Source organism: Curcuma longa, chromosome 2 (assembly GCF_044706935.1).
Source record: "Curcuma longa cultivar G26 ecotype Majalengka, Jawa Barat chromosome 2, ITB_CL_G26_1.1, whole genome shotgun sequence".
NCBI lineage: Eukaryota > Viridiplantae > Streptophyta > Magnoliopsida > Zingiberales > Zingiberaceae > Curcuma > Curcuma longa.
In genome coordinates, this window is record NC_133862.1 from 12,925,726 (window position 1) to 12,945,724 (window position 19,999).

The window sequence follows — 19,999 nt, forward strand, 5'->3', positions numbered from 1 at the left end:
ATTAACTTCGTGTGCGTCATATCATGGTAAATGAAATGCCCAGGAAGATTGTCCTTCCTGGTAACCGACTCGTGCCACAACATCCGTCGCCTCGGGCCGTCGAATTGTTCATCCATCAGTGCTAAGCTTAGTGGTGGGTGATTTGACAATTATACCCAAACGTTTCCTTGAATTTGTATATTCGTCCTCGCCCAATCTCGTAAATTAATATTTATTATTTAATACGAACCATAAGTCGAAAACATTCGAGCCCTTCTCTCCCCTTCTTGGCCTCGAGATCACCGTCATGGCGGCCTCTGGCATTCGCCTCTCACCTTCGATGACGACGAAACCCCGATTACTTTCAGCCTTGGCTTCCTCTTGTTCGCGCAGATTCAGTACGGTCGATCTTTGCGTTTTGAGGTCGCGGCGTAGCGTCCTCGCCGTCAAGGCGCACGGCCTTCCGGAGCACAACGGCGAGCAGTCGGGGCCCGTATTGAACCCGATGCAGTCTCCAGGTCCCCCCAAATCGTAATGCTTCCTCCTTTCTAGATTTTTGGTGGGATTTGTTCTCGTGGCGTGTCCAGATTCAGTTGTTTTGTTGAATTTTCCGTTACTCTTCCCAACGGATTCTTGTGTCGTTCTTCCCTTTTTCGATCAGTTTCTATGCTATCATCATATGTTTTCCTGATCATATATTTTCTACGCACGACGATTAGTAAAAGATACAAATAGGGTATGTTCCTCAATTGGGGGCTTCTGCATTATAAATCTTTTCGATTCCATTAGTATTTGAGCTAAAAGCTGAAATAGAGACTGCCATCTCTTCTGAATGCAAAATCGGTTTGAGATCTTATTGCGGAGCTACAGGAATTCTGTTCTGTTAGCGAAAATTTTAACAGCATTCATTAACTCAAGTTTGCTCCATCTGTTAGAGAATATTTATCATGGAGAAACAAAAATTGTACTAGGAACAGACGGGGAAATCGTGCTAACAGTAGATTTCAATGTTGAAATGCTTCAAGAAACGTGGTCCTGAATTCCTTACTCTGATCCTTGTTTTGAACTTCAATTTTATTTAATCCAAACTTGAGGAGTTTAAGTCGAATCAAACTATTGTTGTCATGGATAGAATAAGGAAATAACGAATAGGGGATGATTTTATCAGAAACACCCAAAATCTTAATAACAAACAGATAACGGACTGAAAACCATGAACTATAAACAAAGCAACAAAAAGAAAACACAAAACCAAAACAAAAAAAAAAAAAACAAAAAACAAAAAACAAAAAACAAAAAACAAAAAACAAAAAACAAAAAACAAAGAGAGAGTTAGAAAATAGTTATCTTGTTAAAGTGCTGACAAGCTGATTATCTTTAGACATAATATTGCTTCCCATCAGTGCATGGAATCTGCAAATCTCTCTGAAGATCCAAAAATCAATTTGCTATTCATGGGTGCACTTCCAGACACAGGATGAAAATGAACTTCACAATTGTGAGAGCCTTAAGGAAGGAGGAAAAGACTAGGTTTTTTGGTTACGCTAGTGCAATTTAGAGATAAATCAACAATGAAGACCTAGCCCTCACAGGTGTGGTGTAATTGTAAAGCACTCAAAGAGCAATAAGAGGACCATCGAATTCCAAATGGGACGAATATTTGGAGGTCAGCTTCTAGTGTGCATAAGCTGTGCTCCAAATTTACCCGATAGGTGAAACATGAGGAAGACCGTCTACCTCCAGAATTAGTCGGGCAAAACGCGAACACTTGGATTATAAAAAAGACACAATGAAGACCTAAAACTCATTTTTATAATCATGAAATGATTTTAATTTGGGTGACACCCATTCAATACAACTAGTTAAATGGAAGAAATTTACTCAAAATATAATTTTGAAAAAGATTCAAAGAGAAGTTATAACTTTTCGAAATATAAATAATTAAAAATTATGTCCCAGAAGTTCCTTGTGGCACAGGTGAGGAACCAACTCAAATATTTGGCCTAAGCAAAATGCACACACCCTGTCCTACCCAGAATTGTAAATACATATACATCTTACCAGGCAATAGGGACCAAATAATATATGACCATGACATAGATAATCTCTCTATTTGAATTTTTCAAGCGTTCTAGTTTGTCTAGGTTCTAATTCATCATAGAGATCCGTCAGTTTCAGTAACAAAAATGGCCCTAAAGTTGTCAACTAAAATTGCATCTGTTGTTGGCAATATAAAGTTAGGGTCTGATAACGTTTTGAGGTTGACATTAACCTCTTATATGGACATGATTTGGGTGGACAACATGGTTAAAACACTCAATAATATTGTAAAATTGTTATTTACAGTGTAAGAAAATATCGAACAAGTGACGATTTGAACTGAAAATCTCATTTCAATAAGAAATAACTAATGCCTTGCGATTGAAAAAAAAGTGCAATCCGGTGCACGAACCTCCCGCTAATACGAGGTCCTGGAGAAGGGTCTATTGTACGTAGTCTTATGCCGCCTTGTGATTGAAAACTACAAAAATAGCAAAAAAAAAAAAAAGAAAAAAAAGAGGGACATAGAAAATAGTTATCTGGTTCATGCGCCTACAAGCTACTTTCTTCAAAGTGAATATTGCTTCTCAACAGTGTACATGATTTAGAAAATCTCCTCCAAGATTTGACAACCAATTCACTTTGTGCAGGTGCACTCCAAAACAGATGAATACCAGCTTGCTATCATGAGAGCTTTAAGGAAGGGGAAAACTAGGATTTTTTTGGTTGTGTTAGTGGAATTCAGAGATAAAATGACAATGAATACCTAAAATCCTTTCATAAACATCAAATGACATCAATTTTCATATTGCACCCATTCAATAAAAACAGTTCAATGGGAAAAAAAAGAATTCCAAAGCTCTAGATGACTCATACGGGACAATCAACTTCTATAACCTGGTCTGGCTACGCTTTTGATCCAACTCCTTTATTCAAAGTTCAGGATAGGGATGCTGTTTAAGAAAGTGATTAGTCCTTGCTTTCTGCTTTCTTCTCCTAGCCCTAGGCTGCTTCTCCTAGCCCTAGGCTGCTTTCTGTTGCAGATACTGCTTCCTGTGCTTGGCTGTATAAGCTCTTGTTCTCCTCGTGCTTGAGGTAGGGTTCAAGTTAAAAAGATCAGATTCAAGGCATACAACAGACTAAGTCAACACTTAAGACTTGAAAAAGAAAGCTGGTTCCAGTTGCTTAAGTAGCCTAAATAGTTGTTTATCCAGTTATAGTGTTGAGAAAGACTCTTTCAAAGAAAAGTTAAACCTTTCCAAATTAAAATAATTGAAAATTATTTTGCAAAAATAAATCCTTGTTGCACATGTGACCAACTACTTGCACCCATGCTGTGTGACACACGCTCCCCGTCTTGCTTGGTCTGGTGGGCTGGTGTGTGGGCATGCATGTGTAACCAAGCCTATCCATGTTCATGCTTACATCTCATGTATTGTGTGCAAGAGTGATACACGAGGGTTTGCTTATAAACCCTCTAATGTCTCCTTCACTTGAGGATGTGAGACTAAAGGGAAATAAAGAATATGCATTTAGTTGAGATCTTCTTCAATACCAACAACTGTGACATGAAATATTCTAAATTGTTCAGAATCTCATGCTAATTTTTTACGTACTGCTTTTAAATGAATGTTTCTTCTATCGATCTTGTTTATAATTTTTTTTTACAAATATAGGGTGAGACGCCATACAATCTCAGTATTTGTTGGGGATGAAAGTGGAATGATAAATCGTATAGCTGGTATCTTTGCTAGAAGAGGATACAATATTGAATCACTTGCAGTTGGCTTGAATAAAGATAAGGCTTTGTTCACCATTGTGGTCTCTGGCACTGAGAAAGTCTTGCAACAGGTTGTAGAGCAGCTTCATAAGCTTGCGAATGTTATAAAGGTATTTTTTCCTTATCTAATTTGTTATTTATAATATCTGCATTTGCTCATTTGATTTGTTTTTTATTTTTTAGGTCTCAATATTTAGTCTGTTTTGCTAAATGGAGATTATAAATTACATTTACTATATCTATCCAAATCAGTATTCATTAAGAGGCAAATTGAGAGAACTAAATCTCATGTGGATCAATCTTTGGTCAATATTCTCTTGCTTTATATAGTTCCATACTAATTATGACTGAACAGGCAATAGATGGCTGCTTGGTCAATCATGTACACAAGGTATTCCATATAACTTTTTGCTGTAAAGAAAATTCGTGCATCAGTACTAGTTAATATCTCTTCCATTACATTTTTATCAGTAGCTTAGGTTTCTTATTTATATTCTTATCTAAACACTTGAGTTTAACAAACTAATTCTGTCATAGTCTACATTTTTTCCTCTGGAGATTACAAATTACATTTATAATATCTATCAACATCAGTATTCATTTAGGGAACTTGATCTCATGTGGATCGATCTGTTAAAATTCTCTTGCTTTATATAGTTCCATATTAATTATGAATAATCTTTTACTGGCTAGGTGGTAGCTGGTTGGTCAATCGTGTGCTTGAGGTATTCCATATAAGTTATTGCTGTTAAAAAAAAAAATCATGCATCAGTACTGGTTAACATTTCTTCCATTACATTTTTATCAGTAGCTCAGGTTTCTTATTTTGTTCTTATCTAAGCACTTGAGTTCAACAAACTAATTCTGCCATCATCTTCTTTTTTTTCCACTATAAGCTACTCAACAAATATTCTGTTGTCAATGCTTGTCAACTTTATGACTTCTTTGTGACTACTACCTGCTAGGTGGAAGATTTGTCAAGAGAGCCGCAAATTGAAAGGGAATTGATGCTTATAAAACTCAGTGTGGACCCTCTTAAGCGCCAAGAGGTTCATCTTTGTCAAGCTCAATTTTTTTGTATTTGCAATTTTTTTTTCAAATAGTCCTGTCAACATATTTAATGAAGATTGAGTTTGTTATAACGGAAAAACATATCATTGCAGAAGTGTGTTAGTTATTTTCTTCTCCAAAATTCTGTTCAAAATTTTCACTCATATTCAAAACTGCATTGGAAGGCTGAAATACAAAAGCTGCTACCCATTGTTGAGCTACTTTTTTAATAGTAATATTTTTTGGATGTTTTAACCTAATTTATTCAAGATATAATACTTATTTGAAGCTATGTTTTCTATCTACTTTTTCCATCCACCTTTTGGATTAAGCAAGTATGTTTTACGTGATTTTTTGTCATAATATTGCTATATAATTAAAGACTACTAATGATTTATCACTTAATTTTGTGTTCTTTCACGCTGTCTACTGAACTTTTGTTACTATTTTACCTAAGGCTTTAACTAAGAAATCCCTATTCCCTTACATTTTTCCAGATGCATTATCAGCGTTTCCCACTGCTGTTTTCTCATAGTTTCTTCATTATTGATTCCACACAGCTTCACATGTTTTTCCATTTTAGGCCTAAATTGAAGAGAATGGATGCTGTATAAGTTTGACATGCTAACCAAGTTTTTCTATCAGGTTTCCATCCTAAGTAGAACTCTAATAATTGTAGTTATGTGGAATAGATAAAGTCAAATTGAAACTAAATGTCAAAATTCATTTTTATTTAGGCTTTATCAGACAAACTACAACAATAATGTCAAAATTATTATCGGATGCTAATGAATACAATTATTACGACAAAATATACATTTATTTTAAACAAAATTACATTCTCACTAATGAAAGTCTCTCGAGCAAATGTTATTGAATTAGAAAACAAAACGTGCTTTGGGTTATAGAAGACTAGAAAAAAGTCTTATTTTCTTATTGTTTATTCTAACATTATACCTGCAAAAGTTGAATAAATTATAACTTATATAAATAAAATTAATAATGTCAAATTCATGCCAACAAACATGATATGGTATTGAAACTATATTGTTCAACAGCTAGCGATTAAAACTGCAACACGGCTCAAAATTTTAAACCTTTCCCTTGATACTCGTCTTGTGTAAATATTAAGGCAAGACAATAAGAGATGTGTCAACTAGGGAAATAGTTTGTAGGAAAGTAGCAGTATGCCATTCTATCAAGTACATGAATTTTTATATCATGAAATGTTGTATAGTAGGTTAAATATTCCTCTAGCAAGGTTGAGCATATGACCTTAAGGGAGCTATTTAGGTATGTCTAAAAGAATTTTCACTTAATGTTGTACTCACCCTCAAATATCTCCTTAGCAGATGGTATTTATTACTTAGTACTTGCCCAAAAGGAAGGGAAAGGGGTCATCATGGCTGTGCGCATAAATAAAGGGTCACACTGTCTTGTTGACAATAGCACGACTCCCTTGTGTTAGGGGATGATGGGCTACAACTTGGCACGATTCTAGGGTAAAGCTGTTTAGGCACTTGGGAAAGCGGCTAAGGTTTGCTTTTGGGTTTTTAGTGGGGATGCATGCTGATAGAAGCTTTGTAGAGGAGGAAGGATTGTTGGACTCTCATTGTTATAGAGGGAAGATGAGATTTTTATAGAATAGGGAGAGGGAAAGAGGGGTTGTTGGGATGGCTGTGGTTGGGTAATGATGGGGCATGTAAAATAGAGGTGGAAAAGGCGATTGGGATAGAGGAGGGATGACAAGGGGCTTCGATAGTGAGAAGGAGTAGTAGGGGTGGCTTAAGTGAGAAAGGTGATGTTGGCGATTTCATGGGTCACCTGCTTGAGCATGAAAGGGTTGTGCCCCTTTAGGGTATTCGAACAACGAGGCATGATGTGAGACACAAGTGGAAAATGGTTGCTACAATAGTGGAGGGACAATAGGGGACTATGATAGCGACTTCAGATTGACGAGAAGGGATAGTAGGGATGACTTAAGTGAGAAAGGCGACGATGACATTTACACAGGTCACCTACTTGAGCATGAAAGGGTTGTGCCCCTTTGGGATATTCAAACACCGAGCCAATGCTTGGTATTCTATGCATGTGAAGGGGCACGACACCCGTCTTCTCATGACTTGGAGGGGTGAGCAATAACTCCTCATGTGTCATGGAAGGGTAGGTGATGCCTACCTTCAATGCTTAAAGGGGTAGGGTGATGCCCCCTTTGCATGTGACACTTGCTTACTCACTTGCAATGCTCCTTCACAAGTGGGCAAGGTGTTGTTCATGAGAGGCATCTTCACTTTTAATTTTTTAACAAGTTCAGTCGCTAATCAAATTTTCTTCCAACTAAATAACTCATCCTAACTCTAGCTTTCTTTTTGTCTTTTTTTTTTTTTTTTTTGAAATTATATTGGAAGCTACAAGTTCCATTTGATACTTCTAATTTAAAATTAAAAAAATAATAGAAAACTAGATAAAATGGGAATAAGTAGATCAAAAGAATCAATTTTTATATAAAAAAAACTACTTTTAAATGAAGATATTAAGTTCAATCAAATTTATCTTTATTTATTTCACTCAATTCTTCTCTTTATGGTGATTTAGTAACAAAGTTCTCTAGCAGATTATGAAATTTTGCATTTAATTCTTTTATCTCCCTTTGTAAAAGAAAATCTTCTATTTGCCATTAATCATCATAGTTATTACTGGCAATATTCTATGAAGGCTATAGCAATGCGCTAGTAATATTCTATCAATTAGATCACTTTATATATATATATATATATATATTTCCTAGTTATCTGAAACTATAATCCATAAAGCATGAAACAATAGAAACATTCTGAAAGTTTGATATCTGCAGAACTTTGAAGTCCTTCTGAGGCCTCTACTACCAAATTAGGGTTCATGATTATTGGATGCCTGCATTTTGATTTACTTGGCATCAGATTTTGGACTTAATACTGCCACAGTATAAATTATTCCCTTTTGTGCATTCTTTTTTTAAATATGCAGGTTCTGGGTTTGGTTGATGTTTTTAGAGCAAAAGTAGTTGATATTTCTGAAAGCTCCATCACAATTGAGGTCATCACCTTTTGAACAACTTGGACATTAACTGCAGCATCATTTAAGATGCTTATCATGTCGTTAGTGTATTAGTCTTAATCATTAAACACTCATGAATACAGGTAACTGGAGATCCTGGGAAAATTGTTGCAGTGCAGAGGAGCCTAACCAAGTTCGGAATCAAAGAAATTGCTCGAACTGGCAAGGTTACAGCCATAGATTTATTTAATTTGGACAATTAACTCTTTTGTTCCTTCTGAGAGATAAATCCCTTAGTTCTAGATTTTGAAGTTTGCTTTTCTGTAGATTGCTTTGAAAAGGGAGAAAATGGGAGACACTGCCCCTTTCTGGAGATTCTCTGCTGCTTCTTATCCAGATCTTGAGAGCATTAACCATATAACTACACTTCTTCAGTCTACTAATACACCAATGCAAGGAAACCTGGAACAATCATCAGGAGTGAGTGATATTTTCATATTATTCTCAGCACTGAATGATTTAAATAATCCTATGTTTCATGATATATGATCAACTGTTTCATAAAGGAATTTATATGGAAACTTGTGTTATGGACATGCCTATGGGTGATGCTGAATAGAAAAGCATTTTTTTATGAGTACCTTATGGTTGATTTAAAATCTACTTTATGATGTAGATAATTACCCAAGATGACAGGTCTACAGGTATACCAGTATTCAAACATATATGAGTGTTCACAAATGGTTTTCCTTTTTAGTCTATTTTAGGAATTCCCTAATTGATGGATAAAGACTTCTTCGATTCTGGTTCTAAAACCAACTCTGGACCAGGTTGGGATTCAAGTCTAGGTTTAGGTTCAAGATACGATTGATGTGGTTTGATTGTGGTGGCTAGGTCAAGAAGAAAATGCTTATCTTCCACTGTTGCTCTCTATTTGAAGATAAGTTTCTATGAAGTATGGTACCATCCAACAAATGATACATTAACAGAGTCCAGAGATGAGGAATTTTTTGTTGGTTGATGATAACATTTGCACCCCTTGCGTTGAAGAATATTCCACAATGATGGTTTTGGGAGCTCTTAGATCCAGTTTCTCTTAGTTTTGGCTATGAACATAAATGTATGAGACGTATATAGGATAAGACATAAATGATTAGGTGTATGTGACATAGATATTTATACTCTAGGCTTAGAAACATTAGGAATTGTGGATGGTCTTCATATTTCACTCTGAATCAATTCAAAGGGAACAAAATTTTTTAATTGGTAATGGTAAAAGATGCATGGTTGTGCATGCGACCTCCAGGGGCGGAGCTTACATGGGCCCAGTGTGGGCACTGGGCCCGAACCAAAAAAAATATTAGTACTAATATTATATGTTTTTTTGCCCTAATTGCTTCATTCCTTTTCTTCTTTTTCGCCCCTTCTCATCGAACGACAACCCAACCCCGTGTCCACTGTCCCCGACCACGCTGTGACGCCAAAATCGCACATAGCCAGAGGAAGTGAGGAACACTTGTGCCATTGTGCCACGTCGAAATCCCCTGCCGGCTGCCCCCGTGGCGTCGACGCCTCATCCCCCGTCGCGGCGTGCCGGCGTCGCCTCCTCTTCGACTTCTTCTTCCTCCACTGCTGCCGCCTATGGGCTGTCCCGACTGCGTCTGCCGCCGCACTCCACAAGACCACAAAACTCAACAAGCCAAGGTAAGTAGGTAACCCACTAACCCAGTAACCCTTAGGCCTTAACCCTAAACAATGTTTCCTATTCTGTAAAAATAAAAAGAGGGCTCGATTTTACTCAAGCCTCTAGTCTCTAGGTGATTGAGTGATTCCCTCTTAATCTCTTTTAGTCTTCAATCTTCATTTCAACAACCTACATAGTACAGCTAGTTCGGCATCAATTCCTGATGGGAAGAAATTTTCATTATTAGATTAGTTTTGAATTAAAAACTCCAATTGTAATACAGTTCCAGTTTAAGAGAGAAAATGGTAGGAATTCAACTTCTTATATTTAAAATCATATAATTATCAAACAATTCTGAAATGATATCAATTCCCCAAACCTAAATTGATCTAGTTTTCAAATCTGAAGACTGAGTTAACACTTAACAGTGTCATAATTTCCAGTATAATACTACAACAGTAGAAATAGAATTAGCAAACAAATACAGAATTTGTGTTTGCAAACTAGGGATGCTTCAATCTTCATCTTTTCCTATTCTTCAAGACTTCAATGTTACCAGATTTTCCTAATTGTTAATTTATTATTTATTTAAGTGTGAATTGTTGTTTATTTATTTATTTATTGATCTTAGGAAAACATTATGTCAACAATGCATAGATTTTTCAAAAGGAAAGCTCTAGAATTAGAAGAACAAAATATTGGAGATGTCACAGTTGAATTTGATTTTTCACAATTACCGACAGATCCTGGATTAAGGATTCCAATTTGTTCTTATAATGCTAACATTAGGGATCAAGTTCGAAGGATATATTTGCAAAAAGGTCCATGTCAACCTTCATGTTATGAATTCCCAAAATGAAAATTTGGAGTAAGTCAATTTAGACGGTTCAATCCTTCTTGGTTTAAGGAATTTGGTGATTGGTTGGAATATAGTATAGAAAAAGATGCCGCATATTGTTTATATTGCTATCTCTTCAAAACAACTAAAGGAAAACAAGCAGGAGGGGAGACTTTTGTTAGTGAAGGATTCACAAATTGGAAGAGTAAAGATAGATTAAACATTCATGTTGGCCAACATGATAGTGAACATCATAAAGCTCGAATGGATTGTGAAGCTTTGATGAATCAAGATGCACATATTCAATCAATTTTGCACAAACAATCAAAGCAAATGCGGAATGATTATCGTATTCGTCTTAATGCTTCAATTGATTGTATTAGAGTTTTATTGCGACAAGGGAATTCATTTCGGGGTCATGATGAGACTGAAGGTTCTCTTAATCCGGGTAACTTTCTTATTCAATTGGAGTTTTTAGGTGCTCATAACAAAGAAATTAATGATGTGATATTGAAAAATGCTCCTAAAAATTGCAAGTTAACATCACCTGATATTCAGAAGGATATAGTAAGTGCTTGTGCAACTGAAACAATTAATGTTATTATTAGAGATCTTGGTGATTCATTATTCTCTATTTTAGTTGATGAATCTCGTGATGTGTCAATAAAGGAGCAAATGTCAGTTGTTTTGCGCTATGTGGATAGTAGTGGGCATGTAAATGAGCGTTTTATCGGAATTGAACATGTTACTAGTACTACAACACTTTCACTTAAAGCTGCTATTGATAAGATGTTCTCTAGATATAATTTGAGCATATCTAAGTTGAGAGGACAGGGTTATGATGGAGCAAGTAATATGCAAGGTAAATTCAATGGTCTAAAAGCACTCATTTTAAATGAGAACCCATGTGCATTTTACATACATTGCTTTGTTGATCAACTTCAACTAGCTCTTATTGCTGTGGCCAAGAAAAATCTTCCGATTTCTAATTTTTTTCGTATTGTTGGTGATGTGGTCAATGTTGTTGGATCATCCTGCAAACGTTCTGATCTTCTTAAGGAGAAACATTCAGATTTTATTGTTGAGGCATTGGATAGGGGTGAAATTTCAAGTGGTCGGGGACTTAATCAAGAAACTACCCTTCAACGTGCTGGGGATACACGTTGGGGGTCACATTACAATTCTTTGATCAGTTTGATTTCTATGTTCTCTGCTGTTAGTGATGTGCTTGAAATGATTTCAGATGATGATTCCAGTTCCCCTGATCAAAAAACCGAGGCATATAATTTATTGGAGTCAATACTTTCATTCGATTTTGTATTCAATTTACACTTGATGAAATAGGTCTTAGGGATTTCGAATGAATTGTCAGCATCATTACAAAAGAAAGATCAGGATATTGTAAATGCAGTTCAAGTATGCAAACAACGACTTCAAAATATGAGAGATAAGATTCATTAAGAAAGTTCACCATTTTTGTCAAAATCATTACATTAATTGTCTCAAAATGGATGATATGTTCACACGTTGGGCACCACGTGGTCGTCTCCATCGTAATCCACCAGAAGTGATAAATTTACATCATTATCAGTTGATTTACGACTTTAAAATATTAGATCTCCTTATAATTGATGATTAACTTGATAACTAACTTCTCTGAAAAAGATCACCAAGGCCTTTCAATCCTTGAAATGCTTTGTTAGAACGCATATCACATATATAAGTTTCAAGTTGATCATCAAGTATAAGGAGATCAAATCTTGAGAAATCTTGTGGATAAAACTCAGCCAGTTTCAACAATTTTTGCTTGTCAAAAGCCAAAAAAGAATTTTGTGGACACAAACAAGCTATACAAAGAAGTAACTCTGTACTTGCCACTGAGAAACGATCATTTAACTCTTGAAGTTGCATATCAATAACACCATAGAATAAATCAACTCGATAATGATGTAAATTTGTCACTTCTGGTGGATTACGATGGGGACGACCACGTGGTGCCCAACGTGTGAACATATCATCCATTTTGAGACAATCAATGTAATGATTTTGACAAAAATGGTGAATTTTCTCTAAAAATGAATCCCAACCATTATCTCTCATATTTTGAAGTCGTTGTTTGCATACTTGAACCAAATCCATTGCATTTACAATATCCCGATCTTTCTTTTGTAATGATGCTGACAATTCATTCGAAATCCCTAAGACCTGTTTCATCAAGTGTAAATTGAATACAAAATCGAATGAAAGTATTGACTCCAATAAATTATATGCCTCGGTTTTTTGATCAGGGGAACTGGAATCATCATCTGAAATCATTTCAAGCACATCACTAACAACAGAGAACATAGAAATCAAACTGATCAAAGAATTGTAATGTGACCCCCAACGTGTATCCCCAGCACGTTGAAGGGTAGTTTCTTGATTAAGTCCCCGACCACTTGAAATTTCACCCCTATCCAATGCCTCAACAATAAAATCTGAATGTTTCTCCTTAAGAAGATCAGAACGTTTGCAGGATGATCCAACAACATTGACCACATCACCAACAATACGAAAAAAATTAGAAATCGGAAGATTTTTCTTGGCCACAGCAATAAGAGCTAGTTGAAGTTGATGAGCAAAGCAATGTATGTAAAATGCACATGGGTTCTCATTTAAAATGAGTGCTTTTAGACCATTGAATTTACCTTGCATATTACTTGCTCCATCATAACCCTGTCCTCTCAACTTAGATATGCTCAAATTATATCTAGAGAACATCTTATCAATAGCAGCTTTAAGTGAAAGTGTTGTAGTACTAGTAACATGTTCAATTCCGATAAAACGCTCATTTACATGCCCACTACTATCCACATAGCGCAAAACAACTGACATTTGCTCCTTTGTTGACACATCACGAGATTCATCAACTAAAATAGAGAATAATGAATCACCAAGATCTCTAATAATAACATTAATTGTTTCAGTTGCACAAGCACTTACTATATCCTTCTGAATATCAGGTGATGTTAACTTGCAATTTTTAGGAGCATTTTTCAATATCACATCATTAATTTCTTTGTTATGAGCACCTAAAAACTCCAGTTGAATAAGAAAGTTACCCGGATTAAGAGAACCTTCAGTCTCATCATGACCCCGAAATGAATTCCCTTGTCGCAATAAAACTCTAATACAATCAATTGAAGCATTAAGACGAATACGATAATCATTCCGCATTTGCTTTGATTGTTTGTGCAAAATTGATTGAATATGTGCATCTTGATTCATCAAAGCTTCACAATCCATTCGAGCTTTATGATGTTCACTATCATGTTGGCCAACATGAATGTTTAATCTATCTTTACTCTTCCAATTTGTGAATCCTTCACTAACAAAAGTCTCCCCTCCTGCTTGTTTTCCTTTAGTTGTTTTGAAGAGATAGCAATATAAACAATATGCGGCATCTTTTTCTATACTATATTCCAACCAATCACCAAATTCCTTAAACCAAGAAGGATTGAACCGTCTAAATTGACTTACTCCAAATTTTCATTTTGGGAATTCATAACATGAAGGTTGACATGGACCTTTTTGCAAATATATCCTTCGAACTTGATCCCTAATGTTAGCATTATAAGAACAAATTGGAATCCTTAATCCAGGATCTGTCGGTAATTGTGAAAAATCAAATTCAACTGTGACATCTCCAATATTTTGTTCTTCTAATTCTAGAGCTTTCCTTTTGAAAAATCTATGCATTGTTGACATAATGTTTTCCTAAGATCAATAAATAAATAAATAAACAACAATTCACACTTAAATAAATAATAAATTAACAATTAGGAAAATCTGGTAACATTGAAGTCTTGAAGAATAGGAAAAGATGAAGATTGAAGCATCCCTAGTTTGCAAACACAAATTCTGTATTTGTTTGCTAATTCTATTTCTACTGTTGTAGTATTATACTGGAAATTATGACACTGTTAAGTGTTAACTCAGTCTTCAGATTTGAAAACTAGATCAATTTAGGTTTGGGGAATTGATATCATTTCAGAATTGTTTGATAATTATATGATTTTAAATATAAGAAGTTGAATTCCTACCATTTTCTCTCTTAAACTGGAACTGTATTACAATTGGAGTTTTTAATTCAAAACTAATCTAATAATGAAAATTTCTTCCCATCAGGAATTGATGCCGAACTAGCTGTACTATGTAGGTTGTTGAAATGAAGATTGAAGACTAAAAGAGATTAAGAGGGAATCACTCAATCACCTAGAGACTAGAGGCTTGAGTAAAATCGAGCCCTCTTTTTATTTTTACAGAATAGGAAACATTGTTTAGGGTTAAGGCCTAAGGGTTACTGGGTTAGTGGGTTACCTACTTACCTTGGCTTGTTGAGTTTTGTGGTCTTGTGGAGTGCGGCGGCAGACGCAGTCGGGACAGCCCACAGGCGGCAGCAGTGGAGGAAGAAGAAGTCGAAGAGGAGGCGACGCCGGCACGCCGCGACGGGGGATGAGGCGTCGAGGCCACGGGGGCAGCCGGCAGGGGATTTCGACGTGGCACAAGTGTTCCTCACTTCCTCTGGCTATGTGCGATTTTGGCGTCACAGCGTGGTCGGGGACAGTGGACACGGGGTTGGGTTGTCGTTCGATGAGAAGGGGCGAAAAAGAAGAAAAGGAATGAAGCAATTAGGGTAAAAAAACATATAATATTAGTACTAATATTTTTTTTGGTTCGGGCCCAATGCCCACACTGGGCCCATGTAAGCTCCGCCCTTGGCGACCTCACATACATCACAAACACAGGATTTATTCTCTATTTCTTTAAACAAAAGAGGAAACATGATTTCATGAGTTTTAAAGGAGGGAAAGCCCAGCCTATGGTGATAAAGGGTGATCAAATTTTCTTTATTGTAGTGGTGCTGCTTGGATATGAGGGTTAGAGAATGATTATGCTTAAATGTCTGGTTTCTCAAAAACCTCAATATAGTAGTATCCATCCTTCTCCTTTGCATGTCCAATCGTCATTTCCAAATTTTGATCCTGAAATAAATAATGATTTGAGAAAAATGCTACTTTGCAATTTATTTCAGGAAAAGTTTTGATGATATATAACAAGTTTATGTACCATTTGGCAACGTGAAGTTTTTTTAAGGGCGAGTTTGGACCTTTTTATATTTCCTATCCTGGCTACTGTAGTTGGTGGATCAGCTGCATAAGAAATTGTCCTGCTTCTAAGGTAAAGGATACTAACATTTTGAGAGGCATGGGTTATGTGATGTGTGATTCAATAATCCATGAGTTTCTAAACAATGGCATATTGAAAATTTCTCTGGATATAGTACTTGAAGGTTTCTGAAGCATTGCTAGGAGGTTCCTCAATTTCTTAAACTCCTCTTTGTTGAAGTCCTTGGCTTCAGAGCCTCTTCTTCTCCCTATCATGCTTACACATGGTCTATTGCTGCATATGATGTTCTTTTTGCTTAGTGGTTTCCCATGCAACCTATAGAACTTGTCTCGAGTATGACTCAGTTTGTTGCAATAAGTGCATCACAATGAATTGTTGTCATCTCCACCAGCAGACTTAAGTTCATTCTTTCCATTTTCCTTTCTCAAGTGCTCTTTAGACCACAGTTTGAAGCCTTCTACAGCATGGATGAACCTTCCCTGGGTTTCAACTCCTATAAACACTCCTCTTGTATTCCCCTCAGACAAGATGTCTAACTCCACCTCATCGAACTACAACAAATCATCCTTGTACAATAATTCTCATGGGACTGAATTTAACATTTAGTCCTGCTGCAAATTCATGGGTTTAATACTTTTGATTAAATTGCTTTAACACGGATGGGCTCTATACTATTTTTTGGTTATCACCTGGTATTGGTCCATCTCCAGCAACAACCACTTTAGCAGATTAACCTACTTTGTGAGGTTGACATTGTTTGGATCTACAACTCATAAATCGTGTATCATCCTTTACTTTGGAACAGGTTTGTTGAATTGATTCCTAATCCTTTCTTGTGGTTGGTAGAAACCCGCACGTGCCACTGATTTCCCATGGCTTGGAATTCTAGAGTCACGCCATTATCAGTGAATCTTGTTTCTCATTATATGAATTAGGGTTTCCTTCTTTGGTCTTGGTTCCTAGTATGTGATGGGACTTTGCCTTTTTCCTGTAACATGGCCTTGATTGATTGGCCGTTTTAAATATATGGCAGCATTGATCTGTTGTAATTCTCCAGATAATGGAGTTGCTAGTGCTCCTTCAGTGCTGCGGAAGATAATTTTATTAGGACTTGAGGCGGTTGTCATCTTAATGGTGACGAAGACCTCGACAGATGGCAGTGGCAAGAAAGGACGGCAGGAGCAGAAACAACAATGAGGACTGATGGAAGTTTCTGCTTCATCTACAATGAAGGAAATGCTTCCAATAGTTGATAACCCTAGGGCTCTTGATACCATAAAGAAATTGAGTGAGAAACTTCTATATATTTCTTTTATATCACAAGGCAGTAATATGGCTACACAAACATTACCTATACAAATTTTAGGAGAAAAAATTACTTCAATTAGGGAATGCTTATAATGATGGAGAATCAGGGATTCCCATAACTACTAAAAGCAAGATAAAAGAATTCCCAACAAATAATCACAAATTAATCTCTAATCAATCCTATTTTTTGATAGTCAAATACTATTTTGGCTTAAAGATACAAAAACAAATTAAGCAACTTCTCCTGTGTAGATAATTGACATGTTTGAATAAGATTCAAATTCCATTTTTTTCTTACAGTGATGCAGGTAATTTCCCTTTTTTGTTCTTATTAATAAAAGATAGTTCAACTGCTAAAATATTATGCTGTTGTTCCTCCAAATGCATATAGATGATAATTAGTATGGCAGCTTAAGTGGAACTTGGGATAATAACTGATGCATTTATTTACCTGAAGGGAGATGTCTATCCAGTGGATACTTCTGATAGTAGTGCAGTCAATCAAATTCTAGATGCACATTGGGGTGTCCTTGATGATGAAGATGTAAGTTCACTCTCTCTTACCTTATTATTAACTTTTGGAAAGTTTAGTGCATCCTTGGACCAAGATGTTAGAGATGCATGTATGTGTTTGGTGCTTGAAGTAATTTCCATTTTTAAAACACTGTTATCTTCAAGGAGTTTGATATATTTCTATTGTTTTTGTTTATCTATCGGTGTTAGCTGATCAAGTCAGTTATATACATATATATAGATTGATTTCAAAATTTTAGTTTGTTTAAACAAAAAACAACTGAATTAAAAATTTAGAGTAAAATTGATCTATCTTTGTAACAAATAAGAACCTTTTGGTTTATTGTGTGATTTTGCTGGCAGGTTTATTGCACTTAGTGAGATTATTAGAAGTTCTTGAATTTATTATGTTCATGCATTCATCGTTGTTAAGTTTTTTTTATCTGAAATTTGATATCTACCTATGTGAAGTATACTAAGATGTCCGAATTAAATTACTACAGTCAAGAGGGCTTCTTTCGCATACTCTATCCATCCTTGTTAATGATGTTCCTGGAGTCCTCAACATAGTAACAGGGGTGTTTTCTCGAAGGGGCTACAATATTCAGGTTCTTTTTAGCAAAGAGTTTCACTCTCTCCTTATGTACTGTTGTTCATGTGATGTGCATATCACTACTCTGGACAGAGTCTTGCTGTTGGTCCAGCTGAAAAAGAAGGTACCTCTCGCATTACTACTGTGGTCCCCGGTACTGATGAGTCTATTGCCAAACTTTTACAACAGATCTACAAGCTTATTGATGTTCATGAGGTAAAACAAATTTGAACCTTACTGATGAATCTTAACCCTCTTTTTAGTCTCTAAAATGGAGAACATTCAGGTTCATGACATCACTCATATTCCTTTTGCTGAAAGAGAGTTGATGCTTATAAAGGTTGCTGTGAACACTGCAGCACGAAGAGATATCCTAGACATTGCTGAGATTTTTAGAGCAAAAACTGTAGATGTTTCTGATCATACAATCACACTTCAGGTAGCATTGCTAATGTGCTTTCTAGATCAATACTGCATGTTGGTGTCGGAATCTGCATTATTTGGTTATCATATGAATATTTAACTGGAATTATTTTTCATTGTGAAAACTATTTCTACCAAATATAAGAAGGAACACTTAATTCCATGTCTAATCTCTAAACCAAACTAAGGAATAAGCACAGTTTGACTTTGAATTTTATCATGTTCCATGTATACTATGGAAAATGGCTCCTGGGAATACAAGTAACACAATGTTTTCATCCAAATTCTATGGCTCCATCTTCTAGTCCATCCCGTCCCTGGTCTCAGTAGTTAGAAATCGATAACTCTGTTTCTCCGCTAATTCTAGTCCCTTGTCTTCTGCATGACTATTTTAGATAGTGAGAAAAACAATATAATGTTTCTTTAAAATTCACCCTGGAAATGTCTACATTAATAGAGATTGTTACTTGGAAGCACTTTGTGGAATGCAGAAAAGAAAAAAATATTGCAAATTCTTTTGACACCAACATTTTATTACTTAATGTAGATCAGTGGAGATTTTAACAAGATGGTGGCACTGCAAAGATTACTGGAGCCATATGGAATCTGTGAGGTATGGTCCCAGAACTTTGATGCAATATTTCTATTTCCATCTAGAAATTTCACAACCTTGCAGTTGAAAGCAATAAATTTTAATTGACTGGGTTCAATTTGTATAAAAGAAAATTTTCCTCCATTCTATTTCATAAGAGAAATTTTACATCTATTTCATTTATGATCAACTTAATTCTATATAAGTACGTTATTCATTTCCAATTCATCAAGCAAACATAGCTGTGGAGATTATTGAACTGATTTCAAGTAGGAACAGTTCTTGCTATCCAAACATAAATGAAATTGTTATTATTATTGCGATTAACATTTTTTTGGCATCCTTTTCAGGTGGCTCGAACTGGGCGGGTTGCTCTAGTTAGAGAATCCGGAGTAAATTCCAAACATTTACGCGGTTATTCCCTTCCCATATAGCTCTTTTCATGAAAAAACGTCACCCAAAGCAACCAAAATTTTGCATGATCAATTGCGTCTGTTCTTGCTGGAAGAATTCCTGGCCTGTTAATGGCCTCCCATATGTGCAGGAAAAGTGTTTTTCTTAGGGAAACAAACAAGATAAAGGAGGCTAAAATTTTGGCATTTGGAGGTAAAATTAAGTTTTGTTTGTGAGGAATTCGAAGAAATTGTTCACATTTTCCCTCTCGATAGCGCAATTTGGAGACAGGACAGAGCATGGAGACAACACTGCTACCTACTGAAGAATAAATTCTTTACAGCTCGATAATTTTTAAATGATTAGATAAGTTAATCAGACAGGAACATTATAATATAATATAATGTAAGAAAAAAAAATCAATCTTTTTTTCATGCTCGATGTTTCCCCTTTCTTATTATCTTTTTGTGTTCACTCTTCTAATTCATCAAAATTTGTGTTTGAACTAATCGTGCATAGAATTTTGTTCCATCCGACACTCATGAATCCATTGTCTCCTGAAGAAAGGTACAATTAAGAAGGCACAGGGTTTCCTTTAGTCA

At 35.7% G+C, this 19,999-nt stretch overlaps 2 protein-coding genes and 1 pseudogene across 3 annotated transcripts; 2 read left to right on the forward strand and 1 right to left on the reverse strand.

Moving 5' to 3' along the window:
- The first annotated feature begins 261 nt into the window (after positions 1 to 261).
- On the forward strand, positions 262 to 19,896 carry LOC141821239 (acetolactate synthase small subunit 1, chloroplastic-like). Of its 2 annotated transcripts, XR_012601205.1 has the most exons (13): positions 262 to 510; positions 3,696 to 3,909; positions 4,765 to 4,848; positions 7,856 to 7,924; positions 8,029 to 8,112; positions 8,213 to 8,365; positions 17,342 to 17,428; positions 17,901 to 18,005; positions 18,083 to 18,205; positions 18,276 to 18,428; positions 18,960 to 19,025; positions 19,355 to 19,610; positions 19,673 to 19,896. XR_012601205.1 is itself a non-coding variant. In XM_074708642.1 (12 exons), exons 1-12 carry the CDS (start codon positions 287 to 289, stop codon positions 19,436 to 19,438), a joined length of 1,446 nt encoding a protein of 481 aa, XP_074564743.1. In that variant the 5' UTR covers positions 262 to 286; the 3' UTR covers positions 19,439 to 19,896. The 2 variants fall into 2 exon arrangements, 1 of the variants encoding a protein (XP_074564743.1); XM_074708642.1 differs by having other exon boundaries at positions 19,355 to 19,896.
- Positions 10,482 to 11,868, forward strand: LOC141818315 (uncharacterized; annotated as a pseudogene).
- On the reverse strand, positions 12,055 to 13,882 carry LOC141818326 (uncharacterized). Its single transcript, XM_074705848.1, has one exon. It carries the CDS (start codon positions 13,690 to 13,692, stop codon positions 12,055 to 12,057), a length of 1,638 nt encoding a protein of 545 aa, XP_074561949.1. The 5' UTR covers positions 13,693 to 13,882.
- Positions 19,897 to 19,999: the final 103 nt, after the last annotated feature.

Bases quoted from the DNA above. Each gene is read 5' to 3' on its own strand.
- LOC141821239 (XM_074708642.1), top strand. From the start codon at position 287: ATGGCGGCCTCTGGCATTCGCCTCTCACCTTCGATGACGACGAAACCC. The intron at 7,925-8,028 runs GTCATCACCTTT...TCATGAATACAG, and splicing joins AAAGCTCCATCACAATTGAG to GTAACTGGAGATCCTGGGAA. The intron at 8,366-17,341 runs GTGAGTGATATT...ATTTACCTGAAG, and splicing joins ACCTGGAACAATCATCAGGA to GGAGATGTCTATCCAGTGGA.
- LOC141818326 (XM_074705848.1), bottom strand. From the start codon at position 13,692: ATGGATTGTGAAGCTTTGATGAATCAAGATGCACATATTCAATCAATT.